Source organism: Mastigoproctus giganteus, chromosome 2, assembly GCF_048544385.1.
Source record: "Mastigoproctus giganteus isolate SK-2022 chromosome 2, ASM4854438v1, whole genome shotgun sequence".
Lineage (NCBI taxonomy): Eukaryota > Metazoa > Arthropoda > Arachnida > Uropygi > Thelyphonidae > Mastigoproctus > Mastigoproctus giganteus.
Window position 1 is genome coordinate 4,040,208 of NC_143576.1, and position 12,400 is coordinate 4,052,607.

The 12,400-nt window shown below is 36.6% G+C and overlaps 1 protein-coding gene across 1 annotated transcript in view; it reads left to right on the forward strand.

Annotated features, from left to right (window-relative positions):
* The window catches only part of vib (phosphatidylinositol transfer protein vib), a 214,773-nt gene that overhangs the window by 101,154 nt on the left and 101,219 nt on the right, over positions 1–12,400 (forward strand). Inside the window, exon 3 of the mRNA XM_090390339.1 lies at positions 3,786–3,949. Within this exon, the coding sequence (XP_090246465.1) occupies positions 3,786–3,949 (164 nt within the window). The remainder of the gene's footprint in view (positions 1–3,785; positions 3,950–12,400) is intronic.

Below are 12,400 nucleotides of genomic sequence, written 5' to 3' on the forward strand. Positions count from 1 at the left end.
GTACTTCGGCTGCAAGATCGGTGACTAAGAAAAAAATTGGGCTCCACATATCTGTTGTATTACTTGTACAATGAACTTAAGGCTGTGGTTATATGGCAAGCTGAGAGCATTACCTTTTGCCGTCCCTATGGTGTGGCATGAGCCCAAGAATCATTTTGACAACTGCTATTTCTGCATGACAAAATAAAAGGTATTTCCAAAAAGAGCAAGCACTGAATCAAATATCCAAATATCCCATCAGCAATTAGGCCAGTGCCATGTGGTAAAGAACTGCCAGTACCTGTGCCACCAAAATCTTGGGGTATTGGAAGTAGTGATGAAAGTACAGAAGAAATCATTTTACCAGATGTCACAGAACCATGTACTTCACATGATTTGGACTACAAGCCAGAAAAAGAAAAGGCCCCACACTACATTGAACAAGAAGAATAAGCGACTTAGAGACTTGGGCTTACCCAAAGTGAAGGCTGAATTACTCGGATCCAGACTACAATAGTGGAACTTACTCGTCAGAGGTACAAACATTACAATATACCATAAGCGAATGAGGAGTTTTCAAGATATTTTGCAATGGAAAACGGTGTCTGCAAAGATGTCGTTGGTCTTATGCACAAACTGAACATTGATCACAATACCTCTGAATGGTGTTTGTCCGTTAATGCGTCAAAGCTAAGTTTGAAAGCAGTATTGCTTCATAATGGAAATATTTTACCATCAATTCCTCTTGTTCATGCTGTTGGCCTGAAAGAAACTTACGATAGTATGTGTCAGATTCTTGCTGCTACACGTTACAATGACTAGGGTTGGAATATTTGTGGTGATTCAAAGTAATGGACTGCTTGTTGGGTTGCAAGGTGGTTTCACTAAATACTGTTGTTTCCTGTGTTTGTGGGATAGTCGTGCAACAGCCAAACACTACGTCGTACAACACTGGGACAAGAGAGAGAGAGAGAGAGAGAGAGAGAGAGAGAGAGAGATGAATATATTCCCGGCAAAAGCAGTGTAAAGTATGTTCTATTGGTTGATCACAAAAGGTTTTTCTTCTCCCTTTACACATCAAGCTTGGACTGATTAAGAATTTCATTAAGGCACTGGATAAAGAAAGCAGAGGATTTGCATATTTACTGAAAATGTTTCCAAATTTATCTCATGCAAAACTGAAGGAAGGAATTTTCATAGGTCCTCAAATAAGAAAGCTCTTAAAAGATGAAGAATTTCAAAGAAACCTGAATGATATTGAACTGGTTGCATGGAGATCTTTTAAGGCTGTGGTACATGGATTCCTTGGAAAGAGAAAAGAAGAGAACTATGAGCAACTGGTTAACTTGCTGAAATGTTACAAGAACATGGGGTGCCGAATGCCATTGAAAATACATTTCCTTCATTCCCATCTGGATTTCTTTCCTGAAAACTTAGCAGATGTCAGTGATGAACATTGAGAGCACTTCCACCAGGATGTATCTGCAATGGAAAAACGATACCAAGGTCATGGGACTCTGCCATGATGGGAGATTACTGTTGGTTCCTTAAACAGGAAAGCAATCTGGACTATAAAAGGAAATCATTGAGTGGGAAACATGTCTAAGTAACATATATTGTGTGTAATAATTACAACCACGTATGCTGATAGTGTATAAAAACAAGGAATTTAAAAAATATATATCTTTTGATGTGATGTTTTCATAATCAGGACATTAATTTTGTTTAGAATAACCAACTTTCGTTCCAGAGGTATGACGAAAAAAAAATTTGTTAGGTAGTGTAATCGGGACTCTACTGTGTATAAAATAGTAACTACAGCAGGCCCCCATTATAACGCGGTTCGCTTTACGCTGATTCGCTATAACGCTGTTCTTATATTGTAACCCATATCTGACTACAACGCTGTCACAGATCACTATAACGCTCTTTTACAGATTACATTTTTGACATATTTAACGGAATTGTTTCATTTGATGGAGTCGATAGCTTAAAAATGAATAGCAAAACAGCATTAAAATGTTTCCCACGCTGACTTGAGAAATTTTCCCACACTCAGTGAAATTTTCTTGCACGCTAATTTAATTGCAGTACAGTGACTTGTTACGTAGTTCCGAGATCAACATTTTAAAAAAATGATCAAATATATTGCTTGTAATATTTGTGTTATATGCATTTATCCGAAGTCTAGTCATCACTCAGTACAGTATTAGACATCGTGCGTAACGGAAAGTTTACTTGAACATTGTATCATAATTAATTCAACCAACGCAGTTACATTTTCGAAGAGCTAATAATGACCGATAGGAATGAAAAAGCAACAACGTCTGGGCGCAGTACAGACTATAAATGTAAGAAAAAGATTGAATTTGAAAATTAAATTAGACGTTTCGAAGCGAATCGATTCCGGTCAACGACAAGCGGATGTGTGCCATAATTTAGGACTTGCAACTTTAACTGTAAGAACAATTATAAAAAAATAAAGAATTAATTTTAGCAGCGGGAAAGATAGCTGTTCCACTGCAAGCAACTAGGACTAGGCCGGCTATTAGGATTGAAATGGAAAGACTTTAATTTTATTGAAGATAATATTCCAATGCAAAATTCAGTAAGTTTAAGGTGGTAGATGACTTTCATCAACCGGTGAAATACCACCACTTTGCTTATTGGAGGCTTGAAGTGGTGAAACCCATGTTTAGTCTCTAGAGCAAAGTTTCCGGTATCCCCCTCCCCCCATACTTCTCCTTCAACCCATGCACGGTACTAAGTACTATAGGTTTTGATACCTTTCATGTTTGGGGTTTTCATTAAAAAAAAAAAAAAAAAAAGTGGAACCATTTAAAACTGGTAAGGGCTGGTAGAATAGATTTAAAATCCAGGGAGAAGCCTAGTGCAGATCAAGGAGCCGAAACTTTCAAAAAAGAACTTGTTAAAATTATTGAAGAGGGGTATTATGTGTTATACTTCTCAACAAGTTTTTAACATAGATGAAGCAGGACTTTTGTGGAAACGAATGCCTAAAAGAAGTTTCACATTGAAAGAAGAAAAAACATGCCAAGTTTCAAAGCGGTGAAGGATCAGTTGACTTTATTGTTGGGTGGTAACGCTGCGGGCCATTTAAAATTAATACCCCTTTTAGTTTATTTGGAAGAGGGCCAAAGTTCAACTCAAAATCCACACATTTTTCATGATTAAATTCATCCATTAAATTAAATCAATTAAATTCATTATTTTAATTGGAATTTAAGTTTACTTTTGATACGCAAGTAGTTACCACATAATTATACGTATGTAATGCAGAATATTTTATATGTGCAAATATTTGAATATTAAATATTTTGACCGACATTTGTGCATCTTTTCATTACTGTTTATTATTGATTAGGAAATATCCTATGGCACCGACCGCAGCTCATAAATACATATGTTACCTTATGGGAAAGCGGCGCTCGCTTAGCGCGGATTCACTTAGCGCTCTGTTTTTCCGGAACGAATGATCAGCTTTAAGCGGGGATTCGCCTGTAGATATTAAAGAGCATATGTATGCTATTTCTTTTAAGACATTCATAATGTTATTTCTTTTGAAGCTTCCAATTTACCGTTGCCCAAGTATTTTTTTTTGATAACAATCCATTTTAGAGATATCATTGCTCTAGTTAGGGATTTCTCTGAAGTTAGTTTCAAAGCATTTCTATGTCAGTTGTTTTTGCAGATTCAGAGCTAAAATGTTTTGGTATGATGAAACGATTTAAAAGTTTATTTGTCTTTACTGTTAAATTTAAAATAAATGTGTGTTATATTTTTAGTATCAAGTTGGTCAATTGTACTCTGTGGCAGAGGCTAGTAAAAATGAAACTGGTGGTGGTGAGGGTATTGAAGTGCTCAAAAATGAACCATTTGACAATGTACCTTTATTGGGAGGCAAGTTCACTAGCGGCCAATATACATATAAGATTTATCATCTAGCTAGGTAAGTGAATATACAATATATATATTTTTTTATATCTGTTTAAAATATTGTTTTGAGCTATATGCATACAACATGAAAAACTTATCTAATTTTGCATTTAAATTAGAAAGAATAACATTTACTCAATTAGTTATATCTTGTGGAATGATGAAGCCAAAGATTCAAGTGTGAAAATTACATGTGCTTTTATTGACCATGGTTCAAGCCCATGTGATTACTAAATAAAGTGCCGTTTCTGGTATTCCCTCTATCTTGTGAACTTCTCTAACACTGTGGTCATCCAAAGCGTATAAACAGAAATTTCAATCCTACTGGTAGTAGTAGTGGCATATGATGCAAGAAAGCAAGCTTATATACCATCAGCCAAAAAAAAAAAAAAAAAAAAAAAAAGAACACCCACTTTACCCATCCTTATCCTCCAAGAATTTATTCAAACCATTCACTTCCACCAAAACAGGTGGAAGCCTGTTTGAACAATCAACCACTCCCTGGCTGAAGGCAAACTTCTGCACATCCACCCTGTAACCATCTTTCCTTAACTTAAAATTATGCCTCCTTACGTGTGTAGTCTCAGGAAGAGAAAGAATGCCATTCACATTCAACCTACACAATCCATTCAAGGCCTTAAACACCTTAATCATCCTACAAGTGCCTAGTCTCCAGATGCTGCAATTTGAAGAACTGGAGCCTTCCTAAGTAAGAGCACCCTTTTGTTCCAATCACCAATCTCTTTGCCCTTCTCTGCTCCCAGTCTGGCAGATCTACATCCTTCCTAAAGGGAGACCTCCCGACCTGTGTACTATTAATACTGTAGATGCGGCCTAACCATGGCCTTGTAAAAAGGGATAATTACCTCCTTATCCCTACCAGCAAAGTTTCTGTGTATCATTGACAAAAGCCCATGAGCTGTCCTGCTCAGAGAATTTGTCTGATTGCACAATTACCCCCCAAGTCTTTTTCATTTTCTACTACCCTGAGTGTAGCACTGCATAGTTGATAAGTTACTCTGGGTTTACTACTACTAATGAAAGGTACTGCATTTGTCCATGTTATACTTCAACTGCTGTTTCGAAGCCCATCGACCCAATTTTCTTAGACCTTGTTGTAGTAGCTCACTGTGATGACTTGTTAATTTCCCTGCCAACATTCGTATCATCTGCAAACTCTGACATGAACCCTGATATTCCTTCATCAATATCATTGATAAATTTAGAAATGAACAATGGGCTGAACACCAAACCCTGGGGGAACTCCACTAATAGCATTAGTTCATGAAGAGCAGTGTCCATTGATTATCACTCAGCCATTACTTTACTCATAGTAACAACTTGCATTCTAACCAGCTTCAGCGGAAGATTCTTCACTATACATCTCTGTTAGTAAATTGTACCTGAACTGAGTTTCTTGCCCTTGTTCTTTTTGAGAAAGCATTGTTAACTGTATTTTGGATTAAGTGTTTGCTACCAAATGAATTCTTTTTAAAGCCATATTTCTACTTTCTTGAAGTTGGGTACTATGTTTTTTACTTCCTTCAGAAATTGGCTTTTAGGAAATGCCTTGTTCAAAGCATGCTCATTTTTTTAATTTTTTTTTATACATTTTGTGACAGTGGTTCGTGATAAGATTCAATTTTATCATGTTTTTTACTTGCTTCAGAAATTAGCTTTTAGGAAATGCCTTGTTCAAAGCATGCTCATTTTTTTTTTTATACATTTTGCGACAGTGGTTAGTGATAAGATTCAATTTTTGAATCTTATCACTAACCACTTTACAGTGCTAGTGATTGTCTATTTCTGTATGCAGGTTCTGTCTTCACATCCAGAATCAACACAGAGCATTTCTTTAGACAAAATAGAATTGAATCCTATTATTAAAATTTTTAGCAAAAGTTTATTTCCCAGTACTCGCCTCTTAAATCCATATCATCATTTAAATTCCATAGAAAATGAAAGTGAAAAAGATAATAATTTTTTCACTTTTATTTCCTATGGAATTTAAACGATAATACGGATTTAAGAGGTGAGTACTGGGAAATAAACTTTTGCTAAAAATTTTAATAAGTTAAGTACTTTACTTTAAGCCTTAGTTATAAAATTATACAATTGAATCCCATATAATTGAAGATGTGCCATTCTGCTTCTCTTCCAATTGGATTGCATTGAATAAAGCCCATAATACCAGTGTAAATTGTTAATTTGTTTAATATTTGATTTGGCTGCATTTCCTCCATTAGATCATGCCCCAAATGGCTCTAAATAGAGCCTTTAATTGTGGCCACCTAATACATCTTTATGAAAGACTGATGCCACTCCACTTCCTGTCTCTTTTAGTCAGATTAATAAAATTAGGTAGTTACAACATTATCTTGTAGAGAATACAGATAATGTTGTAGACTAACTTGCATCAATGCAGAATGAGATACACTGGTCAACACGTAAAATGTTACAAAAATGAATATACCCAATCTTGACTAATTTCATGCTGCTGAACACAAAAATCACATTAAAATTTGTCTATTGGCTCTTGTTTTCGAATTACAGTTGGTTTCGTATGAGCGAGTTACTCTACATTATCAGCTACAGCTCTCGGCAAAATACATGGAAACACTGCAGTTTCAGTACCACCATGCTCGCATCAAGTGATAAGTTGTTGTTCCCCTCAAATTGTCTTAAACTCTTGCGGTAATCCTCAAATACAGCTAGGTACTGGGTGATCTGTTCTTGGTTAACGGTTGTTCTCTGTGAGATTCCTACTTTTTGCATGGTATTTGTGTTGTGTAAGATTAATATGTCCCGTAATTGTGTGAATAGTCTGGATGACTTCTGTTACGTATGTGGAGAAGTCATGTTAACTTCAAGAAAGCATCCCTTAACTCGACCCATAAAAAAGGCTTACTTGTACTTTGGATGTAAAGTAGGCGACCAGGACAAGTACTGGACTTTACACACTGCTGCACTACCTGTTCATCAAAACTCAACACTGTACACAAATATGTGGTGATTTAAAGGTAATTGCCATTTTATTAAGACTACAAAAGGGTTACACTAAGTATTGTTGCTTTTTCTGTGAGTGGGATCTTGATATGCACTACGAGAAGAGGAGTTGGCTCAACGAAAATCATTAACATCTGGAATGAAGAATGTAGTATTTGAACCTCTGGTAGATCCAAATAGAGTTTTGCTTCACCACACCACATCAAACTGAGGCTCATGAAAAATTTCATGAAGGCTTTGGAAGTGAATGGTCCTGCATTCACATATTTGCAAGAGAAATTCCCAAGACTTAGTACAGAGAAGATTAAGGCAGGTGTTTTCATTGGTCTACAAATAAGGAACTTTTCAAAGACGAACAGTTTAAACGTGTCCTTAGTGATAGCAAGAAACCAGCGTGGAAAGCCTTTCAAAATGTTTTGACTGGTTTTCTAGGAAATGTTAAAGTTGGCAACTGCAGGCAGTTTGTGGAAGGATCTCATTACTACTTACAAAAAACTAGGGTGCAACATGCCATTGAAGATGCATTTCTTCCTGCCAAACTGTGGTGCTGTCAGCAATGGAACAAAGATACAAAAGCAAATGCAGTGCCACCATTTTAGCAGATTATTGTTGGATGGTGAAAAGGGATGTTCCTGAAGCTGAATGCAATCAAAAGGCAATGTTTGATACATGTATGTTTGTAGCTACATCTTACTGCCATATAAATAAAAAAAATACCTTGTATAAATATAAAAAAGCTACTTTTTTTGTAAACAAGAGCCAATCTGCCATTTTAAGCACTATTTCAGTGTTTAGCACCCAAAATCTATAAAATAAACTTACTTTCATGTCCGTAACAAGATATGACCCAAAATTTGTTGTTCAGTGTATAATTACAGTTGACCAGTGCTAATCTAAAAACAGATCTTGATCCCATTACACTCCTGCAATTCTGTAAGTAAAATTTTGTATCCATTCTCTGAAAACCATTTGTCATTGACATTGCTAGCATAACAAGAATAGAGATAACGGAATAGAATAATTGCAGTTTTCAATCCCTATGATGCTATATTTTCCCCTAGTCAGTAGTGGATTTTAAGGTCATTAGTTATAATCTTTAGAAATTCTTAACTGATAAAACTAGTGCTCTCTTACTTAGGAAAACATGGGAAGGGAGTGAAATTTTGAATATTCTACTCAAAACTAATCTTAAATGAAATGTGGAATGTAATTTGAGATGTATGGTCTTCAGTTCCACTTATTACAATTTTAAATTGTGTCAAAATAATCAGTCAGTTCACTTTCGATAGACCAAGTTATGGTCTAGCGCGGTTACTCTCCGACTTATCTGTATCTATCGAGGTCACATTTTTGGAACAGCACCATTTTTAAGCTTGGGTGATCTATTGCAGTGGTCTCAAACTGAAATTGCATGCGGGCCGAATGCACGATCTGAAAGCAGCTGACGGGCCGTACGTTAGTTTGTCTCCATCTATATAGCAATATGAACTGTGCAGCTGTGCATCCAGCTAACCAACTAGTGACTGACTCAAGGAAAATATATATCAGAAGTACCAACTCAATAGAAAAAATCGGAAACACCACAATACTGAAGTGCCACCGTCAGCTGGCGAACTAAATTTACTGATTGTACCGACGTGGGAAGTTCTCCCACCTTACCCCAGTCACGTGGCCTGGCATACAAGCATACAGTGACAAAGACAAAGCCCCAACCTATTCATTCTATCTCTTTTTCCTTCAATAGCAGTTGCGCACATTAGTCCATATCTCTATGTCTCTAAAATTATAAGTACTGTATTTACAACAAATACATAATTGAAATGTATTTGCGGGCCGTGTAAAATTGCTTCGGGGGCCGGATGAGGCCCGCGGGCCTTCAGTTTGAGACCACTGATCTATTATGTAGTAGAATGAGAACAAGTTTATTGTTATTGTTATTCTGCATTATCTCAAGATTAATAACATCATTTTTGTTTCTTGAAGTTCATTTTGTATGCTGCCTTGGAGTAGAGAGGGAAAATATAAACTGAAATTCAGCTTATAATATTTACACCAAAATGTACTCACCCATTTGTGATGTGCATATTGAAATTGCCTGACTGGGACATATTCTGAGGGACACAGATAAGTTGGCTGAACAGTAAAATGAATTACATCATTTTAGAATTTAATTTTTCCCAGCACTCCCATCTTACTATTTAAAAATTAAAATTATTTTATTTTTGTGCTACTGCACTCCCACTCCTGACCACTCAGCTATGGAGGCCTTCAGTGTTAAACCTAATGTGTTGATAAATTTCAAATAGAAGTAGAATGAAATACTCACTTGATAGGAGGGGATATTGGAAAGTTCTTAACCTCAACATGAAGCAGCAGACTCATGCAAATGGTTGTATAGCTTTAGATATAGTCTAATTGTAGATGTACACACGTTCTGGTGATGCTGCAGTGCAGTTAACTCAGGCTTGTAGAATGATTCATCAAGGCCTGAAAAAAAGTTATGATTCCAGTAGCTGACATAACCTCTTCATTTTTTTGAATTTTGTCCTAAAGTGGGTGATGCAGTAATTTGTCCCTTCACTATGAGAAGCATTATCTTGGTTAAACAAGACACCTTTTGTCAGCATTTTCCTTTTAATAGGTTTGCACAGTATACACCTGTTACAAATTGACCTGTTGATGTAATAGGTTAGTACAGTATACACCTGTTACAAATTGACCTGTTGGGGATGCAGTCGCCCATAATTCGTTTGGAATTCTGAGATATTACAGTTATCTCCTTTCCAACTGATGGAATTGTTTTTGCTGTCTTTGGGGATGGTGAACTTAAATGTTCTACTGTTTGGATTGCTGCTTTACTCATGCTAATCAGTGTTCTCCTCAGAAAAGTTTGCCAGCTGGGTAGCATTATGAAGTAGCCGGGTGGGGAAGTGTAATACTTCACAATATTATAAAATTTTCTGTTATTTATAAATGTGACTTAAGTGATCCAGAGCAAAAATTAATTGCATAATTTAACATTATATGCTCCTGTCGCATTGACCTCGATCTCATAGTATGCTAAAATTAATGTTGATTGAGGTCAGTAAGCAGTGCCATACAGTACCGTGAGAATTGCTTAAATTTTAGCCGGGACTTATCGAATTCGATAGGTCCTGGGGAGAACACTGCTAATATTTGTAGATCTATCTTTTGTTCATAATATATTTTCATATTATGAAGCTGATTTGAAAAATTTTTTTCAAAACTTCTTCATAATATGAAAACAGTTCTTAAGTCTTGCACCAACTGTGTTCTTGAGCTCATATCAGAAACTGAGACCCATCTTGCAGAAACCTTTGATTACAACTAACATTATTTCACAAGTTTACAACTTTCAGCATTTTATGCATGTAGGTTTTCAGATGTTACAGGTATACATCTGTGCTTTCGCCTGGTAGAAATGTTACTACTCCATACAGTAAAAATGCAATTTTTACTGTATGGAGTAGCCTGTTTGATAGGTAACAAGTGTCATTGAAAATATGCCTTCTTTCAGTGCTTTTCTTGAAAGTTAGCATTAGCTGTGGCAAATGATGCAAGAAAGCAAGCTTATACAGTATCAGCCAAAAAAAAAAAAAACCTCCCATTTCACCTATTCATTCCATCCAATAGTTTGTCTAGTTCTTCCTTCAATTAATTTAACCTATCAATTTCCACAACAACAGATGGCAGTTTGTTCCAACAACCAACCACCTGTTGGCTAAAGCCAAACTTCTGCACATCTATTCTGCAATCATCCTTCCTTAATTTGAATTTGTACCCCCTTGGGTGTGTGTGTGGTCTGAGCAAGAAGAAGAATCCCTTCAGCATTAGCTTACTCAATCCATTCAAAGCCTTAAACACCTCAATCAGATCACCTTTCAGGTGCCTAGTCTCCAGACAGCAATTTGCAGAACTTAAACCTTTCTTGTTAAGAGCATCCCCCCTTTGTTCTACTCACCAATCTCATTACTCGTCTCTGTACTTGTTCTAGCAGCTATACATCCTTCCTAAAATGAGGCCTCCAGATTTGTATGCAGTACTCAAGATGTGGCCTGATCATTGCCTTATAAAATGGGATGATCACCTGTTAGCAAAATTGCTGTATATCACTGACAAATCCCCATGAGTTTCCCAGGCAGCCTACCTGCATTGCTCAGAGAGTTTCATATCTGACTAACTGCACAATTACCTCCCATGTCTTTTTCATTTTCCACTACCCTGAGTGTAGTATCACACAGTTGGTACATTACTCTGGGGTTACTGCTACCCATATGCAGTACTTTGCATTCAATTGCCATTTCTCAGTCCATCTGCCTAACTTTTTTAGATAGACAGTAAAACAGTATGCAGTAGAATACTGTTTTTACTGTCATTATCATCTGCAAACTTGGAAATTAGGCCTGATATGCCTTCATCAGTATCATTGAAAAATATAGAAAAACAACAATGGGCCCTTCACCAAACCCTGGGGGCATCCACTAATAATATTAGTCCATGAAGAGCAATGTCCATTGATTAATGTTCTGTCTTCTTCCACTCAACAATTCCTTTATCCATAGCAGCAACTTTCCCTTAATGTCACACTGCTCCAATTTGTACAGCAGTCTTTTATGTGCAACAGTATCAAAAGCTTTCCTGAAATCCAAGTATATGATATCAAAATTATTTCTTGCATCCAGTTCCTTTGTGACCACATCATAGTATCCAATCAGATTGGTCAAACAAGATTTTCCCTTAACAAACTCATGCTGTGTCTGAAGAAGTATAATTGTGGCCTTGTCTAGATGATCCTGCATTACTTCATTGCAATGACTACATTATTTTCCCTGGAACATAAGTTAAACTAACAGGTCTGTAATTATTTTTGATACCCTTTGATTCCCCTTTGCGAATTCAGGATACAATTGCACATCTCCAGTGAGTCTGCAGTGACCTCACTGAATTCAAGGATGCCCTCGTAATTATGGCTAAGGGCTTGGTTACTTCGTTTGTTGCCTTGCTTAATATAACTGGATAGATCCCATCCACCCCAGGTGACTTTCTTATGTTTAATTTCAACAAATGCTCTTCCACTTTCTTTTCAGTTATGAAATCATTTAGCTTCCTGTTAGAGTTTGATAAACTTCTAGCTTCCCCTTCCCTAAAGAATTTTTCACATGTAATGTAGATGCAAAATACTCATCCAGTTTGCCATCAAACTGGGCAGGATCAGCAACAGTCGAACCATCAATATCAGATGGACCAATTTGATTCATCCCCCTCCTTCTAGAGTTTATATAGGAATAATCTCTAGAAGGAGAGGGGGGGGCTGAATCAAAGAAGTTTTGCTGTTTTTCTTTGCATCCTTTGCCAGATTTCTTGTAATCTGCCTTCACTTGCCTGACCTCCTTTGTGACTGTAATACAGACTAATTTGTCTGCGATAGGCTTCTCTT